This window comes from Triturus cristatus, chromosome 4_2 (genome assembly GCF_964204655.1).
Source record: "Triturus cristatus chromosome 4_2, aTriCri1.1, whole genome shotgun sequence".
NCBI lineage: Eukaryota > Metazoa > Chordata > Amphibia > Caudata > Salamandridae > Triturus > Triturus cristatus.
In genome coordinates this window covers 914,851,516-914,866,151 of record NC_140586.1, presented here as the reverse complement: position 1 = coordinate 914,866,151, position 14,636 = coordinate 914,851,516, and the positions used below count along the sequence as shown (strand labels likewise).

The 14,636-nt window shown below is 49.8% G+C and overlaps 1 protein-coding gene across 9 annotated transcripts in view; it reads left to right on the top strand.

Moving 5' to 3' along the window:
- SZT2 (SZT2 subunit of KICSTOR complex) overlaps nucleotides 1-14,636 on the top strand; it is a 937,318-nt gene that overhangs the window by 326,632 nt on the left and 596,050 nt on the right. For all 9 annotated transcript variants that reach the window (XM_085602961.1, XM_085602966.1, XM_085602963.1 and 6 more), the window contains one exon: nucleotides 3,750-3,927. In XM_085602961.1, the coding sequence (XP_085459087.1) occupies nucleotides 3,750-3,927 (178 nt within the window). The remainder of the gene's footprint in view (nucleotides 1-3,749; nucleotides 3,928-14,636) is intronic.

Sequence of the window (14,636 nt, the reverse complement as noted above, 5' to 3'; positions counted from 1 at the left end):
AAAGCAAAGGGTAAGTCTCTTGATGGTGCCCGTTTGCACAGGGTAGCCACTCCTTGGCCACAAGGGAGATTCTTCAGTCTTCTTCTTTCGTCGAATGTCGAAGGTCCAGGTTTCTGTTCAAGTTGCAGGTTCAGGGTAATCTAATTTAGCAGGGCCCAACTAGCTTCTAATATACTGGGCTAGTGGGCTGGGCTACCTGCAAGGTCCCTCCTATGGGTGGGACCAGGAAGGGGAGTGGCTACACCCCCTTCCTTTGTCCAGTTTCGCGCCAGAGCTGGGGCTGGAGTGCCCCAGCACCGGTTAGAACTGGACTATGCATGGAGCACCTTGTGTGCCCCAGGCATGTCTCATTCCCTTCAGCCCTCCCTGCCCCAATACACTAAAGTCTGTCTGGGGAGGTGCTAGCACCTACCCAAGCAGGAAACCTATTGTCCAGGCCTCCCTGGCTGGGAGGGCTCGCAGCAGAAGGAGGTCAGACTCGTGTCTGTGGCAGCAGCATCCATTTTGTGATGCTGAGGCTTTGGTGAGAGTTAAACAGCAAAGTAGGATATTAACATGTCTCTCCCTCTAGAAGGGAGGAATAATATCCTCATCACCAGAAATGGTATGGGGGTATTATTCCAAAGTGTTAGACACCTTACAGGACATGTTTTGATAAAGCCAAACCATAGTTACCATAACCGTTTAAGATTATAAGGCACTTTAAGAGTATATGGTAGGCTATATCATAGAACAGCTATAAGGACATGGTTCCGAAAGCTGCAGACAGGCTCAGCTCATGCTAGAGCACCATCTCACATGTTACCAAGCACTCTGCCTCCAGGATTGTTAAGGCCTGCCATAGGAGTGGCTGATGGGTACACCTGTGTCTATTTTAAGGGCAGATATAGGTATACTATATCTAAGCAAGGGGTGATTACACGACCTTGCCCCAGCTGAGTGATCGGCCAGTTTTGTCTGATTGGAAGGCCAGACCAGGGGTGGCATAATACATGCTGCAGCCCCAGGGAGGCCTAGGGTACACCTAAGCCCTGGGTACCTAGGGTACACTGTACAGGGTCCAATAAGGTGATCCTTACCAATTGGTTATGTACCCAGGGTACAGGGAGTCCATTTTAAAGAGAGAGCAGACAGCCTGAGACCCTGAATGGCAGGATCTCAGGCCAACTAAGTCGAAAAACCAGCTAGACACTAGGCAAAAAGTTGGGGGTAACCATAGTCAGATATCCACCTTCCTACAAGGTCATCCCCTTTTAGGGCCCTAGTTTTATGCTCCAAAGGTCAGTTTCTCGCATGGCTCTGCGTTTCGGCGCGGAAAGTTGTGTACAGAACTGACGTCAGCGCGCATAGGTGGCGCCTAAGTAGCCTCCGTGACGTCATCCTAGCGCGCGCGATGCCAGTGACTGGCACAGAGCCGCACGGCGCCACCTACTGGCGCGCAGGGGTACTGCTAAGCAGAAAACTTTCTGGATCGAGACGGACGCCTAGGGAATATTCTAAGGTAAGGAATCTATCACTAACTAATGTCTCTTACAGATATATCGTTACACAAGTAGTAACTTGTGCTTTAGGGGCAACCTGAACCTTCCTTCTTCAGATCCAGATATCGAAACAAGAAACAAGAAAGAAGAACAAGGAACAAGAAGACCTACCGTGCAGCTGCGAACAAGACGAAGACACCAACTGCTGTGGCCCCAGCCCTACTGGCCTGTCGACCCTCGAACCTGCTCCTCCGAAAACCCCGGCATCTCCAGTGGTCAGCAACCTCAAAAACTCCGGAGGACTTGACTGCCTTGTGACTCTGACTACCTGGGACTCCCACGAGCTGTTGTACTGCTCAAAGCAAGTAACTGATCTCTGGCATCAGCCAGGAACCGCAAACCCTGCTCACACTGCACTCGCCAAGCCTGACCTGTGCTGGAGTGGACAAAGACTTCAAGGACGTCCCCCCCCAGTGTCTGTGACCCCGAATCCAGCACCCAAGGACCACCTCAACGCTCCTGACGACGCCTGCAACCTCAGAACCAGGGACCCCTCCAACCGCGACCAGCAGAGGGTAAGATTTCCCTACGCCAAAAGGCACCCCTGCACCCGACGCTCTGCGGCCCCCTGTGCCCAACTCCTGGGTGCCTACCTATCCTCCAACTACCCAACTTACCTCTCGAAGTGGTGGTCGCACCTGAAGAATCTTCGTCCCCGAGCTTGCAGCCTTTGTTCGTTCTTGAGCTTCTCCAATGCAATCCATTGAGCGCCCGACGGCTCAAAAGCACCCTGCACCCAGCGGCCCGAGTGCCCCTGGCAGTGCAACTTCTACTCTTATCTACTTCCCCATTTGCCCTGAGCAAGTGACCAGGAGCCCAGCTCCCACAGCCGCGTGGCGTGCTAGCCAGCAGCCACCAGTCAAAGGCCCCCTGCCTCCCTTAGGATAACATTGGGCCTAACTCACTCTGCACCCGGCTGCCCCTGTGCCATTAAGGGTGCAACAACTGTACCTACCTGACCCTAGGAGACCCCTGAGTCTATGCCCAGTTGAGTACGTACCCAAAAGCCAATAACTCAATTTTCTTCCATAGGGTAACATTGACTGGTTTCACTTGGAAATTCTTCTAAGTGTTGAGTTTTGAAACTTTAAAATATTAATCTAAAATCAGCCGAATTACGAAAACTAATTTACTCACCTGTTATCAGGAGAGATCCATTGCTGGATCATGGTGCCCAGCACTGACCCTGAAAAGTAATTACAACCGTACTTACCTTTAACTTGATTTTCCTTCATAGGATAACATTGCCTGGTTTTCGCCAGAAATTTTTCGAAGTGTCGATTTTGCAAACTTACAAATATTCGTTAAAAATCGCCTGTATAACAAAAACACATTCTTTCAACTGTTTACAGGAGATGTCCCAGTGCTGGATCCAGGATCCAATACTGAGTTAGAAAAAGTAACAATAACCCCACTTACCTGCTAAGTGAATTTCCTCCCATAGGATAACATTGGTGATTCTATGTGAAAAAGTTTCTGTGTCAACTTTTAAAATACAATAATATTCCTTAAAAATCACAACTGTAACCAAAATGTTTTCACTTAACTGTTTACAGGAGATGTCCCAGGACTGAATCTAGGATCCAGTCCTGTGGTAAGAAAAGTAATCCAAAAAGTAATCTATTGCATTTAACTAGAAATTCCCATTGAGCTCAATGTTATATTGTGTTTGAAATTGTGTTGCCTATTACAACAACTATATCTATTGCATTCAAAAGTCTATTGCATATTGAAAGTATTTATCTAAAGCATCTCATTCTGAGAAAGTATATTTAGATACCTATTGTTGGTTCTAAAATAAAACAACTATATATTTTTATACAAAACCATTGGCCTAGAGTTCAGTTCTTGAGTGAGACCATTTGCTGACAGATTGTGTACTACAAAATGCTTCACACTGTCCTCTGATACTGCCTTACTGCTCGACCAAGCTACCACTTTAGAGAGTAAGGTTATAGCTAACTTTAGCCTCTGCCAAACCTCTGGGGACTGTGGACTCTGTGCACACTGTATCTATTTGGGAACAGTATATACAGAGCCACTTTCTTGCATACATGCATATACAAATCCTTAACCATACCCCTACCCAGTGGTTTGTAAAGTGGAGCTATCAGGTGTGGAAGTAGACTCCCTCACCTTGGCAGTTGATTACATGCAGACCTTTCATATATTAATTATTAAATTGATTTATTGTATTCGGTTGTCTAGTGTTGAGCAGGAAGATTTCAGTGAGCAGGAATTCCACTTCTCGTCTCATGCTACGTCTCCGCTAATGTCTACAAGAGACCAGAAATCGAATGATCCCGGGAATGCTGAATTCTCGTTGTCGCTGCTAGAGTCCAATCAGCCTTGTGAAGTTTCTCCTAACCTCCACAAAATAATCCAGGTGCGTACACGTAGTAAGAGTCATGCTTTACTGTGCTTTATCTATTCTTTCTCGATTCTTTCTCTGTGTTTCTTTGTTCTGGATGCAACAAGTCATTATGTTGAGCCACGTTGTCAGTGAGAGCTGGTAGGCATGGATTTCCAACTAAAAGAACACATTATTTTATCTGAGGACCATTATTTTTGGCAATAATTATAGCTAATAATGCCAGGTAGAACGCACAGTCTCTGCAGGCTAGATTCATATTCATGATAAATCGGCTGGAAAACCTTCAGTTCCAGAAACACAGACTTGGACTTTGCATGAGGTAATACGCTTAGTGTAATTTAGGGCATTGCCAGGGGTCAAAATAGCAACCACTAAGCCTCCGTTAGCAACCCATGGGCTAGCTCTTGTAACTTCTGAGACTCTACATATCATGGGGCTCTTGCTCAACTGGGACCGTCTTGCCATCCTCTCGCTAGATAGAAGAAGTTCACTGTGAGAGCGCTCTTCATGCTAAGGTACACCTAGAATTCCTCTTCATTGATAAAGATTTCTGGAGGTCCATCAACAGCTGGAGGCCCACTTGTTCTCAAGAAAGGGACCCTCACCAGATTCCTTCCCTTAAATCATTTCAGTTTTCCAGACCAGTCCTCGGAACCGCGTATCTTTTTAAACAGAGTTTACTTTATTATTGAAAAACAAAATCTACACCCAGTAAAAGGAGAAGAATTGTTTTTTTTTTAAAAGGTGTTGTAAAGTGCCAGTATTGTTCCTTTTGACTGCCTACCAACATTGAAGCAAAACCTGTGTAATATTTAACATCTCCCACCCCCTTGCAATGGATTGCTTCATGGTCTTTGAAAAAGTGGGTCACTCTTATAGGTGATCCTTTAAAGTATTTGTGTAGTACATCGTACCGGGAAGGAAGGAATACAGTAACCGATTTGGGATTACAAGAGCAGATGAAACATACAATCATGAGTGACCACGATGGGGGTAAGGGAGCATACGGGCCAAAAAGCATCAGTGAGTAAGATGAAACTTGAAGACCTCAATAGCCACTTGATCTATAGTGGCACTGATTCAGGAGGGGATACAAGAGCACACAGGGCACATAATCATCAGTGAGGAGAAGGGGAGAACAAGCGTGCATGAGATGCATTAAGATTTATAAGCAGGATAAAGGGTATAGGTGTCACTGCTGCCCACAGATTGGTCTGTCTACAAATGGCCAGTTTTGCCCCATGGGCTGTGAAGTTAGGTAACCCTGGGGATGTGCTAATGAATGCTAGCCCTGGTCCAGCTCCATTAGTCTCCAATGCTAACTTTGAGAACAATTGAGCATATAACTGCTTTTCCACTGACTTTGCCCAGTGACCAGATTGCCAGTATGTAAATCAATAAAGTATCAGTCTTTGCACCGCTATGTTTAGTAGTAAGGTTCACATGGTCGTTTGGTTTTGCCGTGCTCCAGGGTATCACTTACTGAGTTAAGTGTTAACTTGATAATCGAATTGCACCCCCAAGAATATGGGGAGTGTCCCCCAGGCACTGGACTAGTCCTGTTAACAGGATTTAATGCAATAATGAAGTATTTGATGAGACGTTTATAATCCGTTCATGTAGATGTATTTAATATTGTTATTTCATCACAATATTTTTAAATGAATTCAAAATTCCACAATGTAGTGTCCACAACGGTTATTGTTTCATGTTCAACTTTGAATCATATTTGTTTTCCTCTATCTCAATGCATTCGGCAATATGCCTTCGTCTGGGAATTTTATGTAAATTAATGTAACTTATTTTAGGACTGTCATACGAGAAAAAGTGCCATATGTTAGTTAAGTGCTCCCTTAGTATACAGGTATTACGGTTAAATCTGCTTGATGTATGGTGTGCCATCGCGACCTCTAGAACAGTATTATTAGATTAATGATGTTAAAAACTTTCGACTACCTGTGATGTGAATTATATGCAAAAGAAAAGAAAAAATACTAGTGCCAGTATGCCATTAATTTGACACCAAGACTTTTTAGCTTTGGGAATTAGCCACTTAATATCCTATCCTAGGCATCGTCTTGGGTTTGAGTTAGTTTCTTTTAGGTTGTGGGTATCTGAAAGAAACACGTTAGTTAAATTCCTTACCTTAGAATATCCCCAGGCGTCAGGCTGGATCCAGAAAGATTTTTCGTCAGCAGTACTCTTGTGCGTCGGTAGGCATCGTCTGCGACTCCGCGTCCGTCGTCGGCGTCGTGATCGCCAGGATGACGTCGTTGGAGTACTTAGACGCCGCCCTCGCGCGCTGATGTAAGTTCTAAATTTTTCCGCACCAGTAAGCGCAGATCTGGGAAGAGCATACCCTTAGTCACTTTTTAACTAACTTTTTGGACTTTTGTGGTCTATTCTTTCGAGTCGACCTCGACTCCTGGTGCCGGTAGGGATGCCCGGGTTCAAGCCGTGTGACGCCTGTCACCGACTGATGTCGGTTACCGACCCCCACCGTTGGTGTCTCTACTGCCTTGGGGCCGACCATGATGACAAGTCGTGCCCCGACTGCCGCGCCTTGACCTCGAAGGCTAGGTCCCGCAAGCTCCTCGAGATCCGGCAGTCGGCTCTGCGCTGCTCGTGGTCCCGGTTGAGGAGGAGGTCGAGAGAGCGGTCGCCGAGCCGAAGTCATCACCGCTCGTCGTGTTCGAAGTCCTCGCATTCCGGTAAGTCGAGGCAGAGTAAGAAGAAGTCGAAGTAGCGACACCGCTCTTCTGACTCCCCTCGCCGGTCGCGCGACTCGGCTGAGGGTCCGCGTGGCACCACCCGCGCGGCTCCGCCGGAGCCTCAGGAGTCACGTCCGGCCCCATACCCTCCGGTACCTGGGCCTAATGCGACTCCGGGCGAGATTCGCGACTTCCTTGTGGCCATGGGGAGTCTCGCTCCGCCGTCGAGGCCTGCCGGCACGCCTCTGGGCCCCGCAGGTCCGACTGGGGGGCCTGGTGAGCCGGTGGCTTCGGCGCTGTCGTCGACTTTGTTCCCGACGCCGCCGGTCCCCGTGGGATCCAGGCCTGGATCCCGGTCAACGCCGGTTGACCTTACGACCCCTCCGCCATCGCCGACCCCTATGGTGCCACCCCCGGCGCCGTCTTCGGACAACGCCGTCCCTAGTTTCAGCCCCGATCCGGGTCCGGCGCCGTCTCCGGCAAAGATGGATGAGCATTTCATCTACCACCTGGCTCCGTCCTTTCTACCTGTATACCAGGAGATGGATGAAGGGGAGGACTTGGAGGGGTCTGAGGACCCTCTGGCACAGTAGTGCCAGTTAAGTCACGACTGGTCAGACGAGCTGGGGGATGCCTGTGGTCTCGACACTGACACTGGCTTCATCTCTCCTCCTTCCGTGGCTACAGAGGAGGGTGCAACTCATTCTGTGGTGCTGTTAACGTTATACCCACTCCTTGTGGGATACGGTGGTGGACGTGCTACCCCAGTGTCCGGAAGAGGCCAGGACTCGGCTCTCCCAGGCTCTTGCTGAGGGGAGGTATGCAGCACGGTACTCCATTCGATGTGGACTTGACACCACGGACTCGCTGGGTAGAGCGATTGTGGTGATTCATCGTCGTGTCTGGCTGAGGTCCACAAATTTTTCTGGGGCTGTCCAGAGCACCCTCATGGACATGCCCTTCGATGGCCGTCGCCTTTTTGGCGACAAAGCGGATAGTGCGCTGGAGCGCTTTAAGGACTCCAGGGCTACGGCCAAGTCCATGGGCCTCTCAGCCGCGCGCCCGCAAACTTCCGCTTTTTGCCCCTTTCGTGGCACGTCCGTCCAGCCACAGGCCGCAGAACCAGCCTCAACGCGGACGTGGATTCCGCCGTGGCGGAGCAGGGGGACAGAGAGCCGGTCAGTCCACATCTGCTACCGCAGCATCTACCTCAAAGCCTTCCTAGTCCGAGCTTTCAGGCCCATTCCACGCCAGTGGGAGGCAGAGTTCGCCATCACCTGCTCCACTGGCGTACCATCACGTCGGACAGGTGGGTGCTGCAAATCGTCCAAAGGGGCTACTCCCTCCCCTTCGAGGCGACCCCTCCAGCCATGCCACCGCATTACCACCACATGTCGGGGGATCACTTGCAACTTCTGCAGGAGGAAGTTACGGCCCTCTTGGCCAAGGGGGCCATCGAGCGCGTTCCTGGCCCAGAAGTAGGACGGGATTGTTACTCCCACTACTTTCTGGTTCCCAAGAAGGGCAAAGGGGGCCTACGCCCTATCTTGGACCTCGGGAGCGTCAACGCCTTCCTCCGGAAGGAGAAGTTCAAGATGCTCACTTTAGCTCAGGTTCTGGCTGCCCTAGACCCTGGAGACTGGATGGTAGCGTTGGACTTGCAGGACGCATATTTCCACATCCCTGTCCTGCCGACCCACCGGCGTTACCTGCGGTTCACGGTAGGCCACGAGCACTTCCAGTTTACCGTGCTCCCCTTCGGCCTCACCAGTGTTCCTCGGGTGTTCACAAAAGTGATGGCAGTGGTCGCAGCTCATCTGCGCAGATTAGGGGTTCCAGTCTTCCCCTGTCTCGACGACTGGTTGTTGAAAGCAGGCTCGCCCCAGGCGGTCGTCTCCCACCTTCAGACTACGGCCGACCTCCTGCATTTGCTGGGGTTCTCCATCAACGTGTCGAAGTCACATCTGAGTCCCTCCCAGAAGCTCCTTTTCATCGGAGCGGTTCTGGACTCGGCGCAGTTTCGGGTCTATCCTCCCGAACAGCGGGTTCGGGATATTCAGGCTCTGATTCCGATCTTTCAGCCTTTATCCCGAGTTTTGGTCAGGATGGTCCTACGGCTGCTGGGTCTGATGGCCTCCTGCATCCTGCTGGTACATCACACCAGGTGGCGGATGCGGGCTCTGCAGTGGGACCTGAAGTTCCAGTGGGCTCAACATCAGGGCAACCTGTCCGACCACGTCCTGATCTCGGAAGGCACTTCAAGACAGTTGCAGTGGTGGCTCACGGACCGCGATTGGGTCAGTGGCAGATCCCTCTCCCTATCCCAACCGGGATGCGTCCCTCCTGGGATGGGGGGCCACATGGGAGAGGCGGAGATCAGAGGCCTCTGGTCTCCGGCAGAGTCCTGGCTCCATATCCACCTTCTGAAGCTGCTGGCGATCCGGCTTGCGCTGAAGGCATTCCTTCCCTCTGTCCGGGGAAGTGTAGTGTAGGTGTTCACAGACAACACCACAGCCATGTGGTATTGCAACAAACAGGGCTGGGTGGGGTCGTGGACCCTTTGTCAGGAGGCTCTGCGCCTCTGGACATGGCTGGACTATCAGGGCATCACCCTGGTGGGACAACTCCTGGCGGGCTCTCTGAATGCCAGGGCGGACGAACTCAGCTGCCGGTGCATGATGGATCACGAATGGCTTCTGAACCCGGACGTGGCGCAAGGCCTCTTTCGGCAATGGGGAGAGCCTTGGTTAGATCTATTCGCCACCGAAGAGAACGCGCAATGTCATCGGTTCTGCGCGTTGGAGTTTCCAAGGCGGCACTCGCTCGGACGCTTTTCGTCGCGAGTGGAGTTGCGGTCTGTTATACGCCTTCCCGCCTATACCACTTCTGCCCAGAGTGCTGAAGAAGATCAGGCGCGACCGGGCCCAAGTCATCCTTGTGGCTCCGGATTGGGCACGAAGATACTGGTATCCCGAGCTACTCAGCCTGTCCATCGATCCGCCATTTCGACTGCCTCTTCAGGAGGACCTTCTGTCGCAGCAGCAGGGGACGGTCCTCCACCCAAACCTGTCCAGCCTCCACCTCCATGCGTGGAGATTGAGCGGCGGCAGTTGAAGCCATTTGACTTGCCCCCTGAAGTCTGTGATGTCATTCTGATAGCCAGGCATCCCTCCACTAAAACTGTATACGCCTGCAGGTGGAACAAATTTGTGGCATGGTGCACAGCAAAGGCTGTGGATCCCCTTTCCGCCCCTCTTTCTGAGGTTCTCCTCTTTCTTCTTTCCCTGGCTCAGCAGGGCTCTGCTCTGGGCACCATCAAGGGATATCTTTCAGCTGTTCCTGCCTTCTTACGGCTTCCTGGTCAGCCTTCTCTTTTCAAGTCCCCTGTTGTTGCTAGATTCTTAAAAGTCATTACTCACATGTTTCCTCCTGTCCCCTTCGTAATGCCTCAGTGGGACTTGAATCTGGTGTTAACCTATCTGATGTGCGCTCCTTTTGAGCCTCTCCATAACTGTCCTCTTCGTCTTCTGACTCTCAAGACTGCTTTCCTGGTTGCCATCACCTCTGCCAGAAGAGTGAGTGAGCTCCAGGCTCTTTCTTCTAAACCTCCTTTCCTCTCTGTCCATCCAGACAAGGTTGTTCCGAGGACTCGTCCTTCTTTTCTTCCTAAGGTGGTTACTGCCTTTCACATCGGCCAGTCTGTTACATTGCCCACCTTCTTTCCGCATCCCTCGAAAGAGGAAGAGAGGCTCCACCGTCTGGACCCAAAACGTGCGCTCTCCTTCTATCTGGACCGCACAAAACAGTTCCGGGTGGACGACCAACTCTTCGTTGGCTACGTGGGCGCTAAGAAGGGGCGGGCAGTACACAAGCGGACCATCTCTCGGTGGGTTGCTTTGTGCATTAAGGCCTGATATTCTTTTTCTAAGAAGGATCCTCCTGTGGGGCTGAGGGCCCATTCCTCTCGGGCCACAGCGGCTACTACTGCCTTGGGACGGGGAGTCCCTCTGCAGGACATTTGTCAGGCAGCAACGTGGGCCTCGCTGCACATGTTTGCCAAACATTACTGCCTAGACAGCCAAGTCCGGAGAGACGGCTTCTTTGGCCGTTCCGTTCTCCAGGACTTCCTGGTGTGATCTTGGTTCGCAGACCCACCACCGGGGTTGGTATTGCTGGGGTATCTATTCTAAGGTAAGGAATCAAACTAATGTGTTTCTTTCAGATGAACAAGTTACTTACCTTCGGTAACGATATATCTGTAAGAAACATTAGTTAGTTAGATTCCTTACCGCCCCACCCATCCTCCCCGTTCTGCAAACTGATATCTAGGGTTAAGGTCATCCCTTTCAGGCCCCTAGTTTCATGGCACCAGTGTCGGTTTCCTGCATGGCTCTGCGTTCCTGGCGCGGAAAGCTATGTACAGAACTGACATCAGCGTGCGAGGGCGGCGTATAAGTACTCTGACGTCATCACGACGCCGACGACGGACGCGGAGTCGCAGACGATGCCTACCGACGTGCAAGGGTACTGCTGACGAAAAATCTTTCTGGATCCAACCTGACGCCTGGGGATATTCTAAGGTAAGGAATCCAACTAACTAATGTTTCTTACAGATATATCGTTACCGAAGGTAAGTAACTTGTTCTTTTAGCTGACTTCACTTTTTGTCGTTGTTTCTTGAATTCTGTGCTAACTGGCCTAAGACTCCATGAGTTTTATGCTTGCATTCACGTCTGCTGGTGAGAAGTTTCTGCAAAGTGCAGATGCATCATATATTTGATGCATTGTAGAAGTACCTCTAGCACTTTTGCACCATTGTCTGGAATTGGTTACCTGACCCCTGGATACACTTGAGCCTTGTAAACTCCATATGTTAGCTGAGGGCACTCAGTCTGTACCCATAGGATAACATTGGCCATATGTTACTTGTATTAGAATGCCTTAACATGTAGTGCTACTGTTATGCTTCTGGTCCGATCTCGGCCACTGAAGGTTTTTAGTGGTGATGTTTAATTCAACATTCCTATGTGTGAATAAAAGTCCTAATTTAAGATACACCTGCTACTGGCCATTGAGTTTGTTTTTGTAATCTTTATTGATAGATCCATCATGGCTAATCAGACCAGGCACAGGGTCAGGCTTATTTGCATATGGCCATGTCTGAACTGGGGTGGAAGAGTGGGCTAAAGAACGGTGATGGATTAAACCCAGATCAGTTGACTGGGGGTGAGTGCTTGCAATGTTCAACACTCCGTCCATCATTTACTTTGGTTTTGCTTTAATCAGACCAGTATTCAAAAAAGGTTTTCCAAGAGTTATAATAGTGTAGAAGTAATGGTGCTTTACATGCCACAGAATGTCATTCAAAGTAACACAAGATGATGGACGGAGTGCCAAAACTTTTCAGACATTCACCCCCGTCACAGATCTGGGTTGAATCAATCATCGTTCTTTAGCTCACTTTGCCACCCCAGTTCAGACCCAGCTATATGCTAATCAGTCTTGACCATGTGCCTCATGGGAACAGTCCATCCTGAACTGCCAAGCCAGATCTTTCCTGGACTGGAAATGAGCATCCTGGGACCGGTTTTGGGGTAACACCCCTCATCAGCCAGGCTAGCTTGAATCCAGTGGCAAAGTGAGTAAGGAAGAAAAGGCAGGACACAATGTGGAGCAAAACTAGCTTGGACAAGTCAATGAGGTAGTATATTGCACAATATTGTATGAAGGAAATACCTAGTTACAGTTTGAAGAAGTTGATGGTTGGGGGGCACCAAACATATTTAGAAAACATCCAAGAAAGAACAGGAGGGAGTTACCCATGAACAGTGCAGGCTGGTGCATGGGGCCCCTCAACTAGTGTAGGAAGATATCCCAAAAGTCTTAAAAGTGTTGTGATTGGTCATTCAGTCTGTAAATCAGGTGTTCATGTGCTGCAGTCATTTCCATATAGTCAGTCCAGTCCTCAATGGTGGGAGCCTTGGGTTTCACCCAGTTCCAGAGTATACAAATCTTTGCTGCTGCCAAGTTAGTGTCCGTCCCTCTTTTATCATGTCTGGTGATGGCAGGAATTTGAGTATCATGCAGCATGGCAAGGACTGCAAAAGTGGCATAATTGATCCCATGAGTGTACGTAAGAACTCTCCTTATCTGGGTCCAGTAGGATAGAAGTGCAGAGCATTACCAGAGGACATGCAGAATATCAGAATTCAATTAGGCACACCTCCAGAATTTGGATGTATTTGTCAGTTTTGCCTTGAAATTTTTGTCTGCAGTCCAGTGCCAGTTTTAAAGGATTTATAAAATAACTAAATTTCATTTGGGCTTCTTGAAGACCCCTATCGTACTCTGCCATGAGTTGCGTCCAGTCAGGTGGGTAATATGATGACGTCATGCAACTCATTCTCTCCATCACGGACAAGACACCTAGTACCCGTGTCAAGTTCAATGACTTCATGACTGAAATCACTCTCCGGATGAAGACCAACTGTCTAAAGCTGAACAACGACGAGAACGAAATTGTGATCTTTAGGAAGAGCAAATAACTGTGCTACTCCACCTGGGGCCGTATTAAACAAAGTGCCCCAGAGGTTTAACAGGCGTTTGCGTCCACTTTGCGTGCTGCCGGGGCACTTTGGTATTACAGAAGGGGCCACGGACACTTGTGCAGCCCCATTTGTAATAAGAGATGGGGCTGGCGCACATATAGCGCCAGTTTTATCATCTTAGGATGTTACCTCATTTGCATAGAGGAGTGACCCCATGCACATGAGGGAATCTCTTTGCCCCACCGCCCATTTCGTATTACAGATGCGGGGCAAAGAAGCTGTCAGGAGGCGTACTCTGATGGCATCCCTCTGAAGGGATCCCCTAGACATCCCCTTGCAGGCGGGTGCAGTCACTCACCTGACCCGCCTGCAAGGGGATCTCTCACCCCTCTTAAAAGTGCAGGCGGGTTTCCACCTGCACAGTGAAACACGGAGTGGCTGCTTCAAAACTGCACTGTATTTCACTAGAATGTGCTGCTCCCAGGGCAGCACGACTTCGCAGCTTCCCTGGGGGCTAAATAATACAGTGCACTCTCCTTGCTTGCGTGGGGTACACATTTTGAAAGGTGCACCTGGTGCAAACCAGGAAAATGCGCCACAATGTGTAATATGCTACGCAAACAAATGATGGCCTTTTTGGCCATCAAAGCTAGACCCAAACCTACCACCCAAATCAGGAATCATGAGATCATCATCCTCATCAACAGCAAAAACTCAGCATGATCGTCAAAGTCAATGCCGTCACTGCCTCATGCTTCCATATTCTGAAGATGTTGATAAGATTTTCAAATGGCTCCCACTCAGCACCCGGCAAACTGACCCTCATGCCCTGGTCAAAAGCAAAATGGACTACAGCAACACTCTCTATGCTGGGATCAACAAAGCACTCACCAGAAGGCTACAGACCATTCAGAACTCGGCAGCTAGAATCACTCTCAACATCCCACGCAGCACTCCCATCACACCACACCTGAAGGAGCTCCACTGGCTGCCCATTCACACTCTCCACCTCCCACACCACACTCCCATCACACCACACCTGAAGGAGCTCCACTGGCTGCCCATTCACACTCTCCACCTCCCACACCACACTCACATCACACCACACCTGAAGGAGCTCCACTGGCTGCCCATTCACACTCTCCACCTCCCACACCGCACTCACATCACACCACACCTGAAGGAGCTCCCCATTCACAAATGAGCACAATCCAAACCGTTCACCCCAGGCATTTCATAGCACTGGCCCAGCGCACCTCAGCAATTGCATCTGCTTTGACAAACCTTCCAGACATCTCCACTAAATTGACTCCTACTTGCACAATCTCACGCATACGGAAAACCAGATCCGACAGTTGAACCTTCTCTCTCAGTGCTAGTAAAGCATGGAACGACTTGCAGCTACACATAAGAGCCTCCTACTCACTTCTTGAATCTGCAAGTAGCTGAAGCCCTGGCTTTT